General features: G+C 43.4%; 1 protein-coding gene across 1 annotated transcript; it reads left to right on the top strand.

The window, feature by feature from the left end:
• The first annotated feature begins 11,924 nt into the window (after window positions 1-11,924).
• On the top strand, window positions 11,925-13,092 carry LOC109945576 (uncharacterized). The gene is made up of 3 exons (XM_020551899.1): window positions 11,925-12,394; window positions 12,470-12,738; window positions 12,827-13,092. Exons 1-3 carry the CDS (start codon window positions 12,221-12,223, stop codon window positions 13,071-13,073), a joined length of 690 nt encoding a protein of 229 aa, XP_020407488.1. The 5' UTR covers window positions 11,925-12,220; the 3' UTR covers window positions 13,074-13,092.
• The last annotated feature ends 5,098 nt before the right edge of the window (window positions 13,093-18,190 follow it).

Genomic DNA, 18,190 nt, shown 5'->3' with positions numbered 1-18,190 from the left:
CTGAGTAGGTACAAAATTCGGCTCAACCGGTTTCTGAAAAATATCTGCTGCGACTTTCTCTGACAGCTCTGACTGTCAGATAGGTCAGAGCAGAGGTGGCAGGTGAACAGTACCGAAACCGGTTGAACCGGTTTCAGGACCGGTTGAACCGGTTTTGGGGGCTGAAACCAAACTTTGAGAATTTTGAAAAGAACAAAAGGGGAGTCTTTGTGAGAAGTAAAATTTGTTTTTCTCAAGGGCATTCATGATCTGGGAAAATGATCTCCAAGGAGTTTTAAAAGATTTTGAACTTGGCTCGTTTCACAACTTACTTAACCGTCGCGGATCCCTCTTAATTGTACGGCGATTCCTATGACTCAAGAATTATAAATTTAGCACCGTCGTTGTTTCTTAGCACTTGGAGCACGCCATTTGATGTGGAATTTTAAATCCGCTGTGCTTTATACTTTTATGCTTGTAAGATCTGTGCTTCTCCTGTCTGTAGAAATACTGTGTACATACTAGGAGCAAACTTGTTAGAATCTTAGTTTGTTTTGTCATTAATCACCAAAACCCTCAATTAGGGTTGATTGCACTTACAATCTCCCCCTTTTTGGTGATTGATGCCAAAACAAACTAGAATGGAAATAAGAATTAAAAGTTACAAGTACTTGCGATATAAAATTTTTTGTGTATGTGTAGCTCCCCCTAAATATGTGCATGAGTTTTGCGATATAAACATTGACTTGATATGTCAATTTGCAACATATTTAGAGAGAGAACAATCAACATCATACACAAAAATGATGAGGTATGAAACATAATTGAATAGAAAGAGTAAAAGCACATTCGAGCTCATTATTGCATAGCATATGATCTGAAAAAAAAATTCTACAGCTATTACAATAATGAGAGCTCGTCTCATCACATCATAAAAGTGTTTATGGCATACAAGCCATGCATGCAACAAATAGTTATTACAGACCAAGTGTTCATTACAAAAATAAAGGGGTACTGCATAATAAACTTTCTCCCCCTTTTTGGCACAAGAACCAAAAAGAGAGAGAGAATCTCAATGATCACCAGTGAGGAGGAGGATGATGAGGAGCGAAGAAGTGTTGCGCCAGGTCGGAGGCAAAGTGTTCCTCTCCAGACTGGGCCGGAGGAGGAGCACTGCCAGACGGGTCCTGGGGCGGAGGATAAGAGGACGATTGGCCCGGATCCCCGTGATATGGGGGCGGGACAAACTGCTCCGGATCATCAAAATAAGTTTCTTCTTCTTCGACGTCATCAGCTGTTGAAAAAGGTACCCCATATGCCTGCTGGTACCACTCGTTGACATCTGGAGGAGGAGGGTGGAGAGGTACATCAGGAGAGCGAGGGGCGAAGGGAGTACCCAAAACGGAAGCTTGATGACGTAGGTTGTCGTCGGTCTCCCGCTGACGTCGAGCCACCTCATGGACATCTGCAGCAATATTTCGGCACATGGAGAAGAAAGCCGCAAACCCGTGGGCCAGGCGGGCACCCATCCCACGGCCACGACCACGACCACGTGGTGTGGGAGATCCGCGGCCAGGGGAAGGGCGCGAGGCACCACCAGCAGCAGCAGTACCAGCACCAGCAGACGGACCCGCAGATGAATGACCACGAGAACTGGAGGGGGCTTTCCTGAGGCGCCCAGCTGGATTGTTGGGATCAATCTAGAAAGGGGTGTATGATTGATGTCGGGTACCTTTGTCAAATCTGAACTGGGTCACGACCTCAATCATCTTCATAATGAATGGAGCATGAAGACACCCCTTCAAAGGAAAGCAGGCGGCATGAATAATTTCCTGCCATATCATGTCAAAGACATTAATCCTTTCTGAGTTGTTGGGTTTCATAAAAGAGAGCAAGACCTTGCTCTCCCCAAGGATGTTCATCTGATTTCCCCCTTTTGGAATGAGGGTCATCCTGCAGAGGGAGTTAATATAACGATAATACTTATGAATGTTGGTCGACTCCCAATACTTTCCAGACTCAGAAAGATGAAGATCCTTGGCTTCATCTCTTGTGGGCTGCCAGAAATCATGAATCTTGATCTTGTCTCCAGATATATCATCGTCAGAAAAGCCAAGAATGTGAGCAAATCGACGATAGCTCACCTTGTACCAACTACCTTCAATGAAGAAGTTCAGATAGGGGTAGTTGTAATGACTCTCCTCGTCAGCAAGCTTTATCCAGAGAGTGGAGTAGAATTGAGCAATCACTTCATCATTCCAATCATATTGGAATGTCATGATATTCTTCATTTGTTTCCTTTCACAGGCCCTCAGTGCCTGTGACATTTCTGGGTCCCCAATGGCTTCACAACCTTCCCAGTTAATATATCGTTGATGCAGGATAGGTTGATGCTTCTTGGGGAGAATAACGGAATTATAAAAATCCACGTGGTGAAGAGTCCAAAAGCGATTTCCATCGATCCTGGCATCGCGAATACGCAATACAGGATTTTGGAAACAAAGATCCTGGAGAAGAGCAGAGCCTCCACTGGCAGTGAAGTCAGTGACTGGCTCATTGCCAGCATGCCGAGCCTCTGCCCGGTGGAGGACCAAGCCGCGAATCACAGGAGCGTGGGCCGGGGGAAGATCAACTTCATCATCCTTCCCGCCATCATCATCACTTGTAGGCTCCCACGCCTGCGGATTCGTCGCAGGTCGAGACCGTCCGGAAGGATTCCGGGATGTCCGACCGCGAGCACTTTGAGACCCGGAGGCCTCAGCACCCGGCATGACATTGCCGCTTCCGCGCCCTCGCTTGGATCGAGAGCGAGGTGGAGTATCTCCGTGGATTTCCTGGTCATCCGAGGAGTCGGATTCGACCACCGACGGGTTCCTTCGACGCACCATTCTAAGAAATAAGAAATAGAACCTATGATGAGCAAGGATCAAACACGTTTGAGTAGAAACGCATAAGATATTGAGCATGCACTTCAACCGTTCATATGAGCGGTTCAACTACAACGATCAATATCAAATCGCTAATCTCTAACAATGTTTGTGACAAAATGAAGATAATCTAAGTGTTGCAATCACTTAAACTAAAATGTACCCAACGAATGATACATTAGATAATCAAGAACGCGTAGGATCGAGTACAAGGAAATAACATAGGGCAATACCTCGATCCGAAGATTGGGTCAAGAACTCCCAACGAGATGGAGGAAGATGGTGGAAACACGCCGGGAAGAACGGATCTCCAACCACTCTTCCAAAAGGTGTGAGGGCACGAGAGAGTTTTTTTTTGGAGTGGAGTGTGAAGGTGAGAGAGAGACGAATGAGAGGGCGGCGGCGGCTGTAAAACGAGACTGAGAAGGGAAGAGGAGAGAGGGAGAGACATAAAAAGGGGAGGAGTCGGCCGCAAGAAAAACCGAAAACCGGTTCAACCGGTTCCAAAACCGGTTCAACCGGTTTTGGGTCAAACTACGCAGTAAAAGCGCACAGAAAACGGTGTTGACTGCGCGAAAATCCTGGCAGTCTGACAGCACAGACTGCAAAACTGACAGCGTAGACTGTGCAGCTGTCAGCGCAAACTGCGCGCAGACTGACGGCGCGACGGCCAAAACCGGTTCAACCGGTTTTTATACCGGTTCAACCGGTTTCCACCAGGGAGAAACCGGTTGAGTGGTCTACTCAGCCGGTTTACTCAACCAGATTTCAAATATTGCCCGGAAGGGCTGTAATAGCACTTAGCAAATATGACATGAAATATTTTAAAGATAAAAATGATATTTCTCATTTCATATAGCTCAAACAATCAATTTTCAACCGTCAAATTTGATCAAAATTTTAGTTATTAAGCCACGTTTCGAGAATCCAAGATATTTAGCTCACTCCTAAGAAAACAAAACCTAGTCTCATTAAGGGGTTTTGTGAAGATATCGGCTAGTTGATTTTCGGTGCTCACATGAAATAGTTCGATATCTCCTTTGGCTTCATGGTCTCTCAAGAAATGGTGTCTGATGTCAATATGTTTAGTTCTAGAGTGTTGCACCGGATTGTTTGCAAGTTTTATGGCACTCTCATTGTCACACAAAAGTGGAATTTTGTTAAACTCACAACCAAAATCTCTAAGGGTTTGCTTCATCCATAACAACTGTGCACAACATGCCCCAGCTGCTATGTATTCAGCTTCTGCAGTGGAAAGTGCAACACAATTTTGTTTCTTGGAACTCTATGACACTAAGGACCGCCCAAGGAATTGGCAAGTCCCAGTAGTGCTTTTTCGATCTACTTTGCAACCGGCATAATCTGAGTCAGAGTAGCCAAGCAAATCGAAAAGGCAGCCTTTAGGATACCATAATCCTAGGTTTTGGGTGTGGACTAAGTATCTTAGAATTCTCTTAACGGCTACAAGATGGCAGTCTTTAGGATTTGCTTGAAAACGTGCACACATGCAAACACTCAACATTATATCAGGCCTAGATGCACATAAGTAAAGCAGTGATCCTATCATTGATCTATATAAATTTTGATCTACAGGTTTACCTTCCTCATTTAGGTCGAGATGCCTATTTGATGACATTGGAGTCTTGGCGTGCTTTGCTTTTTTCATGCCAAACTTCTTGAGCATATCTTGAGTATATTTAGTTTGGCATAGAAAGGTACCTTCCTTGAGTTGTTTGACTTGAAATCCCAGGAAGTATTTAAGCTCGCCCATCATAGACATCTCAAACCTGTTCGTCATTACTTTGCTAAACTCTTCACAAAATTTTTCATTAGTACTACCAAATATAATGTCATCAACATATATTTGGCACACAAATAATTCATTATCAACTTTTCGAGTAAATAAAGTAGAGTCAGCTTTTCCTATTGTAAACCCATTTTTAATTAAAAAATCTTTAAGACAGTCATACCAAGCTCTAGGGGCTTGTTTAAGCCCGTAGAGTGCCTTGTGAAGAAGATAAACATGATTTGGCTTCTTTGGGTCTTCAAAGCCCGGTGGTTGCTCCACATATACTCTTTCTTGTAGTGGTCCATTTAGAAAAGTGCTCTTGACATCCATTTGATATAGGTTGAAATCATGGTTAGTAGCATAGGCAATTAATATTCTAATTGATTCTAACCTTGCTACAGGCGCATATGTTTCACCAAAATCGAGTCCTTCCACTTGAGTATAGCCTTGGGCAACCAACCGTGCCTTGTTTCTTGTAACCACGCCATGTTCATCTTGCTTGTTCCTAAAGACCCATTTAGTCCCAATCACATTTTGTTTGGGTCTTTGGACTAAGGACCAGACTTCATTCCTAGTGAAGTTGTTCAACTCCTCTTGCATGGCAATTATCCAATCCGGATCACCCAATGCTTCTTCAACCTTAATTGGCTCAAGAGAGGAAACAAACGAGTAAAATCCACAAAAATTAGCTAAACGAGATCGAGTTGTTACCCCTCTCCTGATGCTACCCAGGATGTTGTCCACTGGATGATCCCTTTGTATTGTTTGATGGACTCTAGGATGAGGCACTGATGGATGTCTTTGTATTTGCTCTTCCTCATCAATTACTTGATCAAGAGGCACTTCACCATCAATATTTTCTTGTTCATCTTCTACCACTGTTGGCATCCTTTGATGATTTTCTTCGTGGCTTGGATGACTTGAGGTTGATGGGTTTGCTTGGGTATAGACTTTGTCACTCACCACCCTTGCACCCACATCAACTACCTCATTGGTCATCCACAAGGTTCCTTCTTCATCATCCCTTTCTTGAGGTCTCACCTCACCTATGGCAAGTTTCTTTATGGCCTCACAAGGTAGTTCTTCATTTCTTGCAGTGTCATTAGAAACATGCCCTTGCGAGCCATTAGACTCATCAAATGTCACGTCTATCGCTATTTCAACAAGACCGGTGGAATTGTTGAAAACACGATATCCATGCGCATTTGATGCATAACCAAGCAAGAAGCCCTCGTCCACTCTAGGAGCAAACTTTGAGCTCTTGACTTTCTTGTTAAGAATAAAACATTTACAACCAAATACTCTAAAATAATCAACTTTAGGTTTGTTACCAGTGAGAAGCTCATAAGCAGTCTTTTTGTAGATCTTATGAAGATAGAGACAGTTGATTGCATGACAGGCGGTGTTGACCGCCTCTGCCCAGAAGTTGTCAGGTGTCTTGTATTCATCCAACATGGTTCTTGCAGCTTCAATTAGAGTTCGGTTCTTTCTTTCCACAACACCATTTTGTTGTGGAGTGTAAGGCACCGAGAACTCATGTTTGATTCCCTCTTCTCCTAAGAATTCTTCGACACCTGTGTTCTTGAATTCCGTCCCATTATCGCTTCTCACTTTCTTGATTTTGAGCTCAAATTCATTTTGAGCTCTCCTCATGAATTTCTTTAAAATTTCTTGAGTTTCACCTTTGTCACTCAAAAAGAAAACCCAGGTGAATCGAGAAAAATCATCAACAATAACTAAACCATACTTACTACCACCAATGCTAATGTAGGCCACAGGTCCGAAGAGGTCCATGTGAAGAAGTTCCAATGGCCTCTTTGTTATGACCACATTCTTTGATTGATGTGGGACTCCATGTTGCTTTCCTGCTTGACATGCGCCACAAACCCTATTTTTCTCAAATACAACATTTGTTAGTCCAATGATGTGATTATCCTTTTGAAGTTTGGCCAAATTCCTCATACCGACATGGGCTAGCCGGCGATGCCATAGCCAACCCTTGTCGGATTTTGCCACTAAACAAGTCTCAGGCGTCACTTTACTTGTTGTGAAATCAACAAGATAAAGCTTGCCCTTCAGGCGACCGGTAAAGGCAACTGAAGAGTCCTCCCTTCTAAGGATCTTCACATCCACATCCGAAAATAAGCAATTATAACCCATTCCACAAAGTTGTGAAACGGACAACAAATTATAGCTTAAAGAATCTACTAATAAAACATTTGAAAGTGATTGTTGGTCAGAGATAGGAATTTTACCAATACCAATCACCTTACTCTTGCCACTATCTCCAAACACAATTTCTTGTGCTTCTTGAGTTAGTTGCAATGTATGAAACATGTCTTTCTCCCCGGTCATGTGATTTGTACATCCACTGTCAAGCACCCAACTTGACCCACCAGAGGAGTAGACCTGTAAAACAAGTTTTAGGCTATGCTCTTAGGTACCCAAATTGAATTGGGTCCTACAGTGTTAGTTATAGCCTTGGGTACCCACACACTTCTTTTCATGACTTTTCGTTTAGTGTAGGCACCCACATATTTCACAACCAATTTCCCTGAATCCCAAGTCAACATATAATCACAAAGATATGAGTGGGAAATGGGAGCATTAGATTTTTGTCCACTTGAGGATCCCACTTCCTTCATCTTACTCTTTGTGGAACCACTACACCAAAATAAGCAACTTCCGAGAGGCAAATAACTTCCTACGGTTTTTTTTCGAAACCGTAGGAAACTAATAATTTCCGAGTGGCGACTAGTGCCTCTCGGAAGTTAAGTTAACTTCCGACGGCCGGCCAAGAGCCTCTCGGAAGTTAACTTAACTTCCGACGGCCTCTCGGAAGTTAAGTTAACTTCTGACGGCTGGTCCGTCGCCTCTCGGAAGTTATGTATTCAGCGTTGACCGATCCGGGTAAGGCTTAACTTCCGACGGTTTTACACCGCGCCTCTCGGAAGTTATCTAGTTTAGGCTAACGGTGCGCGCCCGTCTCACATTTTGGAACGCCCGCTACGCCGTGTAGCCGCCGCGCCTGCTCGCCTGCTCGCCGCCGCGCCCGCCGCGCCTGCTCGCCGCCGCGCCTGCTCGCCGCCACGCGCTCGCCGCCGCGCCTGCTCGCCTGCTCGCCGCCGCACGCCTGCTTGCCGCCCGCGCACCACGCCGTCTCGCCGCCGCGCCTGCTCGCTTGCTCGCCGCCCGCCTGCTCGCCGCCGCGCACCACCGCCGCCTGCTCGCCACCGCCGCCTGCCTGCTCGCCACTGCTCGCCACCGCCACCTGCTCGCCACCGCCTGCTCGCCACCGCCGCTTGCCTGCTCGCCACTGCTCGCCGCGCGCCTGCCTGTACGCTCCACCGCCGCCCGCCCGGCGGCTCGCCGCGCGCCCGCCTGCTCGGCCGGCGCCCGCTCGCTCCACCGTCGTGCTCCACCGTCGTCTGCTCGTCCGCCGGCGTGCCCGTCTGCTCGGCCGCCTCCCCGTCGCCGGGTGCTCAGCCGCCCCACATCCCGTTGTCTCAGGTAACTACTTCCGAGTATTTATATTATGTTTTTTATATTAAATATGCTAACTTCCGAGAGTTAACTGTTTTTAAACCGTAGAAAGTTATGTTAATACGGTTAATTAACTTAATAAGCAAGGTGGTGCATGTAATTGAATTATGTTAGTCTCTTGTTTGTTGTGTGTTAGTAATATTTTTTGCAAAATTGTCGTAGTGTTGTGAAACCTATGTGTCGCCCATTCCGGATAGGCACGAGTCACATGATATATACACATATGACTCGTATTGGTCCGAAATTGTCTCTTTTTGGACAACCTGTTAGTGGATGATAGAGCTATGGATTTATGACGATGACGGGTCCGAACGAGATTTCGGTGACATAACCCTGTTGTTCTCTATTGCACCATTTATGGGCATGTAAATGGAGAACAACGGGGTTATGCTGCTGAAATTTCGTTCGGACTCGTTGCTCGTCATAAATCATTGCTCTATCGGTCACTCATGGGTGGGTTTAGGAACTATCTTTTCCTATAGATGTAGTGACACGATCGATATGCGTTTAGTACCGGAAAAAATTTATGAATCATGTGTTCTACTATTTTAGAATCAAATATGGTGGGCGAGGACCGTCGATGGATGTATGAAGGTTGGCATATGAATGATCCCTCAGCAGATTGGATAAGAAAGACAGAGGATTTTATTGATCGTGCTTTTGCTATATCAAGAACCGGCACGGATGTGCGTTGTCCATGTAGTATGTGTCGGATTTGTAGATGTCAAGACAAGAGAACTCTGTCGGGGCACCTTTGCAAATATGGCTACATGCCTAACTATGAAGTATGGGTGTATCACGGCGAGGACTTTCCCCGTGAAATTTTGCCGGAAGCCAACAACACTGACGACGTGGAGTACGATAGAATGGACGAGATGCTTGAAGATTTAAGGGAGGATCCTGATTTGGTGTTTCCACCAAATCATGAGGAGCCGCCTCCTCCAGAGGTTAAAAAGTTCTTCGACCTCCTTAAGGCTGCAGAAGAGCCATTGCATGAACACACAACAGTTTCAATCCTCGCTTTCGTGACTCGACTTATGGCTATCAAGTCCAAGTTCGTGTTCTCGAACAATTGTTACAACGAGCTCTTGAACTTAATCAGTGAAGTGTTTCCACCAAATCACAAGATGCCGAAAGACGTGTATCAGTGCAGGAAACTGCTCTCAGGTCTAGGTATGGACTATCAGAAAATCGATGTCTGTCCAGATAATTGTATGCTGTTCTGGAAGGATCATGAGAATGATAGTAAGTGTCTAAAGTGTGGCAAGTCGAGATATGTAGAGGTTAAAAACGATGATGGTGAAATGGTCATATCAACTGTAGCCCAAAAGCAACTACGTTATATGCCTCTTGCGCCTCGTGTTAAGCGTTTGTTTCTTTCGAGGAACACAGCTAGGCACATGAGATGGCATAAAGAACGTGAACGAGGGGACACTCATGTGATGACGCACCCGTCTGACAGTGATGCGTGGAAGGCTCTAGATGACTTTGATCCAGAATTTGCTAGTGAAGCGAGAAATATTCGAATTGGGTTGGCGACAGATGGTTTCACACCTTTCAATACGAACGCAGCATCATATTCTTGTTGGCCTGTATTTGTTATTCCATACAACCTTCCACCTCATCTGTGCATGAAATATGATTACATGTTTCTTTCCCTAATTATTCCTGGTCCAGACCATCCTGGGAAAGGGCTGAATGTGACGATGCAACCCTTTATCGATGATCTCAAAAAGTTATGGAAAGGAGTCGAAGCATACGATTGCTACAAAAACGAGAAATTCACACTTCGAGTTGCATATTTGTGGTCCATTCATGATTTCATGGCATACAGTTTATTTGCTGGATGGAGCTGCCATGGAACTCTGACATGTCCAATATGTGGCAAGGATACAGATTGTTTCCGCCTTGAGTTTGGAGGGAAGATCTGTTACTTTGACTGCCACAGATGCTTCTTGCCCCAAAAACACCCGTATAGGTTCGAGGTTAACACCTTTAAGAAGGGCACTATCGTGACAAAGGGACCGCCCAGGCGTCTTAGCGAAATAGAGATTGAGGCTATGCTTAATAATTTGAAAGAGAATGAAAGTGGTGATGGATACATAGGTTTTGGAACCGAGCATAACTGGACACATAAATGTGGTTTATGGGAACTACCTTATGTTAAGGCATTGATTCTGATGCATAACATTGACGTCATGCATCAGGAACGTAATGTTGGTGAAAGCATTCTAAGTACCTGCATGAATCTAGGTGACAAAACAACAGACAATATAAAGGCCAGAAAGGACTTAGCAAAACTTTGTAACCGACCAACCCAGGAACTCGACGAAAATGGAAAAAAGCCACGTGCTCAATTTTGTCTAAAACCTAAACAGAAGAAAGAAGTAATGGAATGGTTGAAAAATTTGAAATTCCCAGATGGTTATGCGGCCGGGTTTAGGAGAGCTGTGAACTTAAAGACAAATAAAATAACTGGATTGAAGAGCCATGATTATCATATAATGATGGAAAGGCTCCTCCCTGTAATGTTCCGAGGGTACTTGAAAGTCAGTATCTGGCAGGCTTTAGCTGAGTTAAGCTACTTTTATAGGCAACTTTGTGCTAAAGAAATAAACAAAGATGTGATGGAGAAGTTGGAGACAGAAATTCCTGTCCTTATATGCAAGTTGGAAAAAATATTCCCCCCAGGATTCTTCAATCCAATGCAACATCTACTTGTCCACCTTCCATATGAAGCTAAGGTTGGTGGTCCTGTGCAATACAGGTGGATGTACCATATTGAAAGGGCATTAAAGAAGCTTAGTTCAATGGTTGGTAACAAAGGAAGAGTTGAAGGGTGTATAGCTGAAGAATTCAAATATAAAGAGGTAGCAGCCTTCACGAGTGTATACTTTGCAGACGAGCACAATATCAATGCCCCTACATTGAGGTATCATGATGACAAAGTAGGGACCCGAAGCAATCTCCAAATTTTTGAGATTGAGGGCAAGACTGTTGGGGCATCCACAGAATATCATCCTGAGCGCGAAGAAAAGTTGGACGCTTTGCTCTATATGTATGAAAATATGGATGAAATGACTCAATATTTCAAGTAAGATGACTCCATATTTCAATTTGTTTACTTGTAGTAATCATGTTCCGCACCTCATTTGTTTACCATCTGATTGGCAGTGTGACAAAATTCCAAATTTAGACGAGGACTTGCTTCAGATGTCTTACGCAATCGTAAAAGTCAGAAGCTACGGTCGTTACGACATTAAGGGGTTTCGTTTTCGTTCGACCAAATTTGAATGTACTCGTCCATTTGCGGCGACAAAAAATACTGGAGTTGTATGCAGGGCAGTCGATGATCGTGGAAGAGAGATGAATTATTATGGAGTTATTAATGACATACTCGAGTACGACTTTGCCGGGAACAAAAATCTTAAGGTGGTGTTTTTCAAATGTGATTGGTTTGATCCCAATCAAGGGACTGTAGAAAACCAATTTGGCATGGTAGAAGTCAAACATGAGCTCAAAACAAGTGCATGTAGCAAATTTGTTCTTGCTCACCAAGTTGACCAGGTGTACTACATACCGTATCCATCTATAAAGCTGGAAGCCACATGGGTAGTGTACAAAGTGAATCCTCGTGAATAGTTACACACCAAGGGTGAATGGTTCGAGGCGGAAGTTGAAGAAATTTACCAAGAAGATGAACTTCCGACCAATTTTAATATAGATACTGAGGTTTTGCCAGAATCATTAGTGGGAGATCCTGAAGATGTAGTAAGTCCCAAAAAACGGAAACGGAAGTCAAAGAAGAAAACATCGAATCGTAGAAAACAATTTGATCCTGATTTTGAATACGACTAAAAAGTAATTATATATTTATTGTTCATTTCAATACATTATGTTCATTTACATTATGTTCATTTCAATACATTATGTTCATTTACATTATGCTCAATTACTAATTTGATTTTGTTTTAATAACAGGATGTCTAAAAAGGTCAAGCAGCTCGCTAAGGGACTAGCGAGGAGAGCCTCCATTTTTGGGAGAAAGGAGGACTTAGTGTTCCAGGGCACTAGTTCAAGCTCGAGTAGGCGTAGAGCTTTGTTGGAGCATGTTCCAGAGTTGCAGGGTCAGGCAGTCGGCGTACAGAGGAATGAGGTAACCAATATATTTGTTTTGTAATGTAATATTTGTATGAGTTCGAATAACTAAATTATCAATTTTGATCTATAGGATGAGCCTGAAGATGAGGAAGAGACAGAGGAGTGGAGACAAGTGGAAGATGAGGAAGAGACAGGGTGGGGTGAATGGCCCAATGATGGAGGGTCGGGAGTTGGGGGAGCTAGTGGGTCAAGGGAAGGAGAAGCTGGTGTTTCAGGTGGAGGTTCTGGAAGCGGGGGAGTTGGAGGGTCTTCACGGGTCCGGAAGCCGCGGAAGACTAGTTGGGTCCCCCCTCCTAAAGAACCAGTTAACAAGGTTGAGATAATCCCGAGTGGAGATGGGTAAGAGCATATTTGCTTTGTTCTTATGTCTTACACATTGATGATAAATAATTATTTTTGAATTTGACAATTGTGCTTGTGTTGTTAGGGCTTGGCTGGATAGTAGTTTCACCGGCAAAGATCGTGTAAGGCAAGTAAATAAAGTGTTGGGCAATATCTGTCGTATGAGATGGCCTGGATTGGTGATTGAGAATGGTATTGAGGTCCCTGTCACAAGATGGGATCAATACGGCCTTGCGGTTAACGCGCAACATGGGAATGCGCAAGGTGCAGTTTGGCACGACTTCTGGGTATGTTTATCTATCTTCTTGCGAAGTTATCAGCTCAATGATTGATTCATATTATGGATTCTTGACTATGTTTCTTTTTTAGAAATATTATAAGTTGCCTGATGGATATACTCATACCGAGCATGCACACTCCGTGTTCCATAAGAACGCGGCAGATGTTGTTGCGGATATGATGTACTATGTTCGAATCCAGGTGATTAATCAAGCTATGTTGAGTAGTGAAGGACGACGAGCAACCAGTAAGAGCGAGGCGTCACAATATGGACTTTCTATGACTGAGCAAGATTTTCTTCAGGTAATTGATGTTTTTGCTTATGTTGGAAAAAATTGATGTTTTTGCATATGATGTACTGTGTTCCTTGTATATGTTATAGTTACTTATAAATGAATTGTGTTTCCATAGCATTCGATTCCATGGATAGCCGCCAATGATGCTGCTTGGCGTGCCTTATGCCGTTATTGGGCTTCGGATAATTTCAAGGCAAAGTCTATACGACAAAGTTCCAATCGTGGAACCGAGTCGTATCACAAGTATGGAGGTGATGATCACTTTCGTTTGGCAAAACGAATGGTAAGTACAGGAAACTAGCAGTGGTGTAGTTTTGTTGATTGTATATGACTTGATGTCATTTCTGATTATAATGTTTGTCAAATGTACGTACAGGAAGCTAGCAGTGGTGTAGTGCCCAGTGATGTTCAAATATACCTGAGGGGACACAGAGGACCAGATCCTGCAAATCCAGATGTGTTGTGTAGCCAAAAGGCAACAGATCGTCTGGTGAGTGTTTTCAAATGCTTGGTAGATTTATGTGTTGTTCATATGAATTTATGTATGTGCCCAGTGATGTAAGATTGCATTGTTCTTTTGTATGGAGGCTGCATATGCTGAGGCGATGTCTAGTCAGCACGGATCGGACTACGACTGGAGGACCGCACCTATTGATCCTCAGGCTGTGTATGCAAGTGGTGGAAAACCCCATGGAAGGTGTGGACTCTACATACCTTATCTTGTTTCATCGGTTTAAGTACAATAGATTATTTTTTAATCTGTCGTGATGTTACTTGTTTGAAGGTACTCGATTTTCGATAACGTCATCGACTCGAGCCAGGTGACGGTTCAAAGGGGAGGTTCGTCGAGGTCTGCTGCTCGTAGCTCCCGTCGCTCTACTCAGGATACTGCAGAAGTTGAGCAACTACGAGAAGAGCTTAGGCAACATCAGGAGCGACAAAGGATTCAGGAGGAATACTTGAGGCAGCATGCTGCTCAACAAGAATACTATGCTACTCAGTTTCAACAACAGCAAGCACTGATACAAGTAAGTTCAAAAAGATCATTCATTTTAAGTTATGTATTGATTTAAGACACTGACATTAATGTGTTCGGAAATTTGGTAGCAACTAGCACAAGCCCAAGGGATACAGTTTCCGATGGCCCCCCCACCTCCACCTTCCATACATTTTCCTTGGCCTTCACCTCCACCTCCACCTACCGAACATCAGGTATGCAAATTTATCATAATTTACTTGTTACATTACGATGTAACTCCGTGAATGTCATTTGTATAGGTATATGAGACTCCTCCAGCTACCTTGCCGGCGCAGCAACAAGATGATGGGTTAGACTTTGTCAATACGCTCTTCGCGAGTGGAGGTAGCGAGCATCACTCTTCGATATTTCCTGATGTTGATCGACAATAGTGGGCTTCCATTCGATGTGTTTTGTGAGACTTCAAACTTATGTCTTGTGAGACTTCAAACTTATGTCTTGTGAGACTTGTGAATTCTTATGTCGAGGTGGATTTGACTTGTGTCTTGTGTTATTATTATGTATGTGAGATGTTATATGTGATATGTTGTGTATTGTGGCTGTTATATATATTTGTGGTTGTTATATATATTTGTTATGTATGCAATGTGTTGAATTGCCAAAAACAAATTGTATATTAAGTGCTGGTCAATTTAACTTCCGAGAGGCGTCCAAAACTCTCGGAAGTTAGTGGCTAACTTCCGATGGCCTCTCGGAAGTTATCCCGCGGACGGCGTTAGTTCGTGATGGACGGTGTCAGCACCTAACTTCCGACGGCGTTAATCCCTCTCGAAAGTTAATGATTAACTTCCGAGAGGCTGATGTCCCTCTCGGAAGTTTCTTTAACTTCCGAGAGTCCGTCGGAAGTTAGTCTAACTTCCGACTAATTTGTTCCGACGGGCTAACTTCCGACGGTTTCGGCTAACTTCCGACGGTTTCAATAACTTCCGAGAGTTTTGCGCTAACTTCCTACGGTTTAGGCCCTTGGAAGTTAAGTATTTTGGTGTAGTGAACTCAAGTTAACCTTTACCTGAGATGACTTGTCATTTGAGGAGTGGATCCTCCCCAAGGCATCATATAGAGTGGTTCCCTCTATGAACTTGGGGAATCTCCACCCCTTATGCACTGTGCTAGGGTTTTCCTTGGATGAGTTGAACCCAAGCCCCCTTCTTCCATTGTTGGGCTTAAGGGACTTGTACTTGGGTTCAACTTTCTTTAACCCATCATTGCTAGAGCATCTTTTCAAAATTTCTTTGACCTTCACATGTGGGCTATGCTTCCTTGCATGGTTAGTTAGACAACAAGAAGCATGATATTTGGCACAATGCTTGCAAGAATCATCATTAGAGCTAGACTTAGATTCAAATACTAAAGAGGGGGCATTGATGTTCTTGCAATTTTCAAGTTGCACTTGAAGTTCTTGATTTTGAACATTCAAGCTTAACATGCTTGATTCAAGTGCATTCTTTTCATTTGCAAGATTATCAATAGAGGTTTTCATGTTAATTACTTCTTTATCTTTATTGTGAATCAACTCTTGAAGCTCTAGGTTTCTTTCCTTTTCAAGGATAAGCAAGTCTTCTTGAGCATCAAGAGTTGCTTTTCTTTTATCTAGATTTTCCATTAATTTGGTGATAACATTGTATCCATTTAAGCCAAATTCTTTAATCATTTTATTTTTCATAGCAATTTGATCATCATCATCATCATTTGAAAAATCATTACTAAATAAGGTTACCTTATCTCCCTTTGCCATGAGGCAAGTTGGAGTGTAGGAGTCGTCTTGAAGGTTGGTGAAGAGTTGCGCGCTTGATGTAGATTGGATGGCCACATTTGCCACCACTTCCTCTTCCTCGGAGCTAGAACTCTCTTCATCGGAGTTCCATTCTTCACCAATATGAGCTTGACCATACTTCTTCTTCTTGAAGTATCCCTTGGTCTTGCCTCCCTTTTTAAACTTGTCCTTCTTGTATTCCTTCTTGGCTTCTTGTTCCTTCTTGTTAGGACAATCCGCTATGAAATGACCGGTTTGGCCACATTCATAGCATGCCCTCTTCTTTCCTTTCCTTTGGAACTTGTCATTCTTCCTTACAAATTTCCTGAATGTTTTGATGAACATAGTTGTGTCTTCATCACTTGAGCTATCTTCATCACTTGAGGTTTCGACCACTTTCTTTGCTTTGTGGTCTTTGTTCTTCTTGAGGTTGTCTTGTTCATTTGTGATCAAGGCATGAGAGTCTCTTGTCTTGATGGGGGCTTCTTCGGACTCGTGTTGTTGAATTTTTGCAAATAATTGATGAGGCGTCATATCCTCATAGTCATCACGATCCCTTATCATCCTTGCAAGACTTTTATCCTTCTCTTTATAGGCTCTCATGAACAATCTTGTGACCTTGGAGTCACTCCAATCTTCACTCCCAAGAACTCTTATTTTGTTGACCAATACCATCAACCGATCAAAGAGTGATTGGAGCAACTCACCCTTTGTCCAATCATATCTTGCAAGCTCACTTTCCAAAGCTTCAACTCTATGTCTTTTAGCTTTGGGATCTCCTTCATGTGACATTTTAAGAATATTCCAAATGTCACGGGCATCTTCTCTTCCTTGAACTTTCCGGTATTCTTCCGGACAAAGACTTCCTTTAATTATGCTCACTGCTTGAGCATTTCGATGAACCTCTTGCATCATTTCCGGAGTCATCTCTTCTCCTTGGGCGGGCTTATACATACCTACATTAACAATCTCCCAAAGACTAGGATGCACACCGATTAAATGCGACTTCATCTTGTCGGCCCACTCATCATAGTTTAACTCACTAAGAGTTGGTAACTTTCCGAGTGGGGCGGAAGAGAAGTTGGGAATATAATTTCTAGAGTAATCGAATTGAACTTTGCTAAAGTCATTACCTTTGCTTTTGGTAGATGATCCTTCGGTGTTGAGACTTACCTTGCTCAATACCTTAGACACCAAAAGGTCCACTAGATCGTCATTATAATCAAATGTTCCCTTACCTTTATCTTCTTCGGCCTTTCTTCTTGATTCTTCTTCTTCGGCCTTTTTCTTTGCATCTTCCTCTTTCATTTTGAGGAACATTCTCTCAGCAATCTTCATGGCGAGGTCGAGGACCTTGGGGTCCACTTCCTCACCGGAAGATGTGACGGGGATTTCCTCGAGGAGAGGATCCACATGGTCCCGTTGTGTAGACATGATCGTTTCCTCACGCGGTTAAGCGTAGAACGAGGCACGTAGCTCTGATACCAATTGAAAGTAGCCTAGAGGGGGGGTGAATAGGCTACACCTGAAAATTTTCACTAAAAACTTCGAAATAGGTTAAATTAAAGTTGCACAGGTGCAAACCGGTTTAGTCGATTTTAATCACAACTGAACAAGTTTGAACCCGCTCAACTTAAATTTGATAATCTATTGAACAAATGCGAAGTAGTGAAGAATATAGCTAAAGATTTGTCCTACACAAAAAAAACTACTTAAATGAGTAATATGAACCAACCACAGAATGTAAAGCGCTTGACAAGAGCACACAAGAACACGCGATATAACCCGAGGTTCGGCAACCACCACAAAGGTGTCCTACTCCTTGTTGAGGAACCCACAAAGGGCCGGGTCTTTTCCAACCCTAATCCTCCACAAGCCGACCACAAAGGTCAAGGCAATCTCTTCTCAAATCAGCTCAAGGAGCGGGTGATACAAACTTCTTGGGGTCGTCCACAAATTTGGAGACTCCCAAGCAACCTCTAACCGTCAAGGAACACGAGGTTCCAAGAGTAACAAATCCGCACACGGTTAAGTTTGCAACGAGCTCAAGAACAAGAGAATGGGAGAATCGAGATGAAATTG

Source organism: Zea mays, chromosome 4, assembly GCF_902167145.1.
Source record: "Zea mays cultivar B73 chromosome 4, Zm-B73-REFERENCE-NAM-5.0, whole genome shotgun sequence".
NCBI classification, from domain to species: domain Eukaryota; kingdom Viridiplantae; phylum Streptophyta; class Magnoliopsida; order Poales; family Poaceae; genus Zea; species Zea mays.
This window is presented reverse-complemented; position numbering and strand designations above follow the sequence as displayed.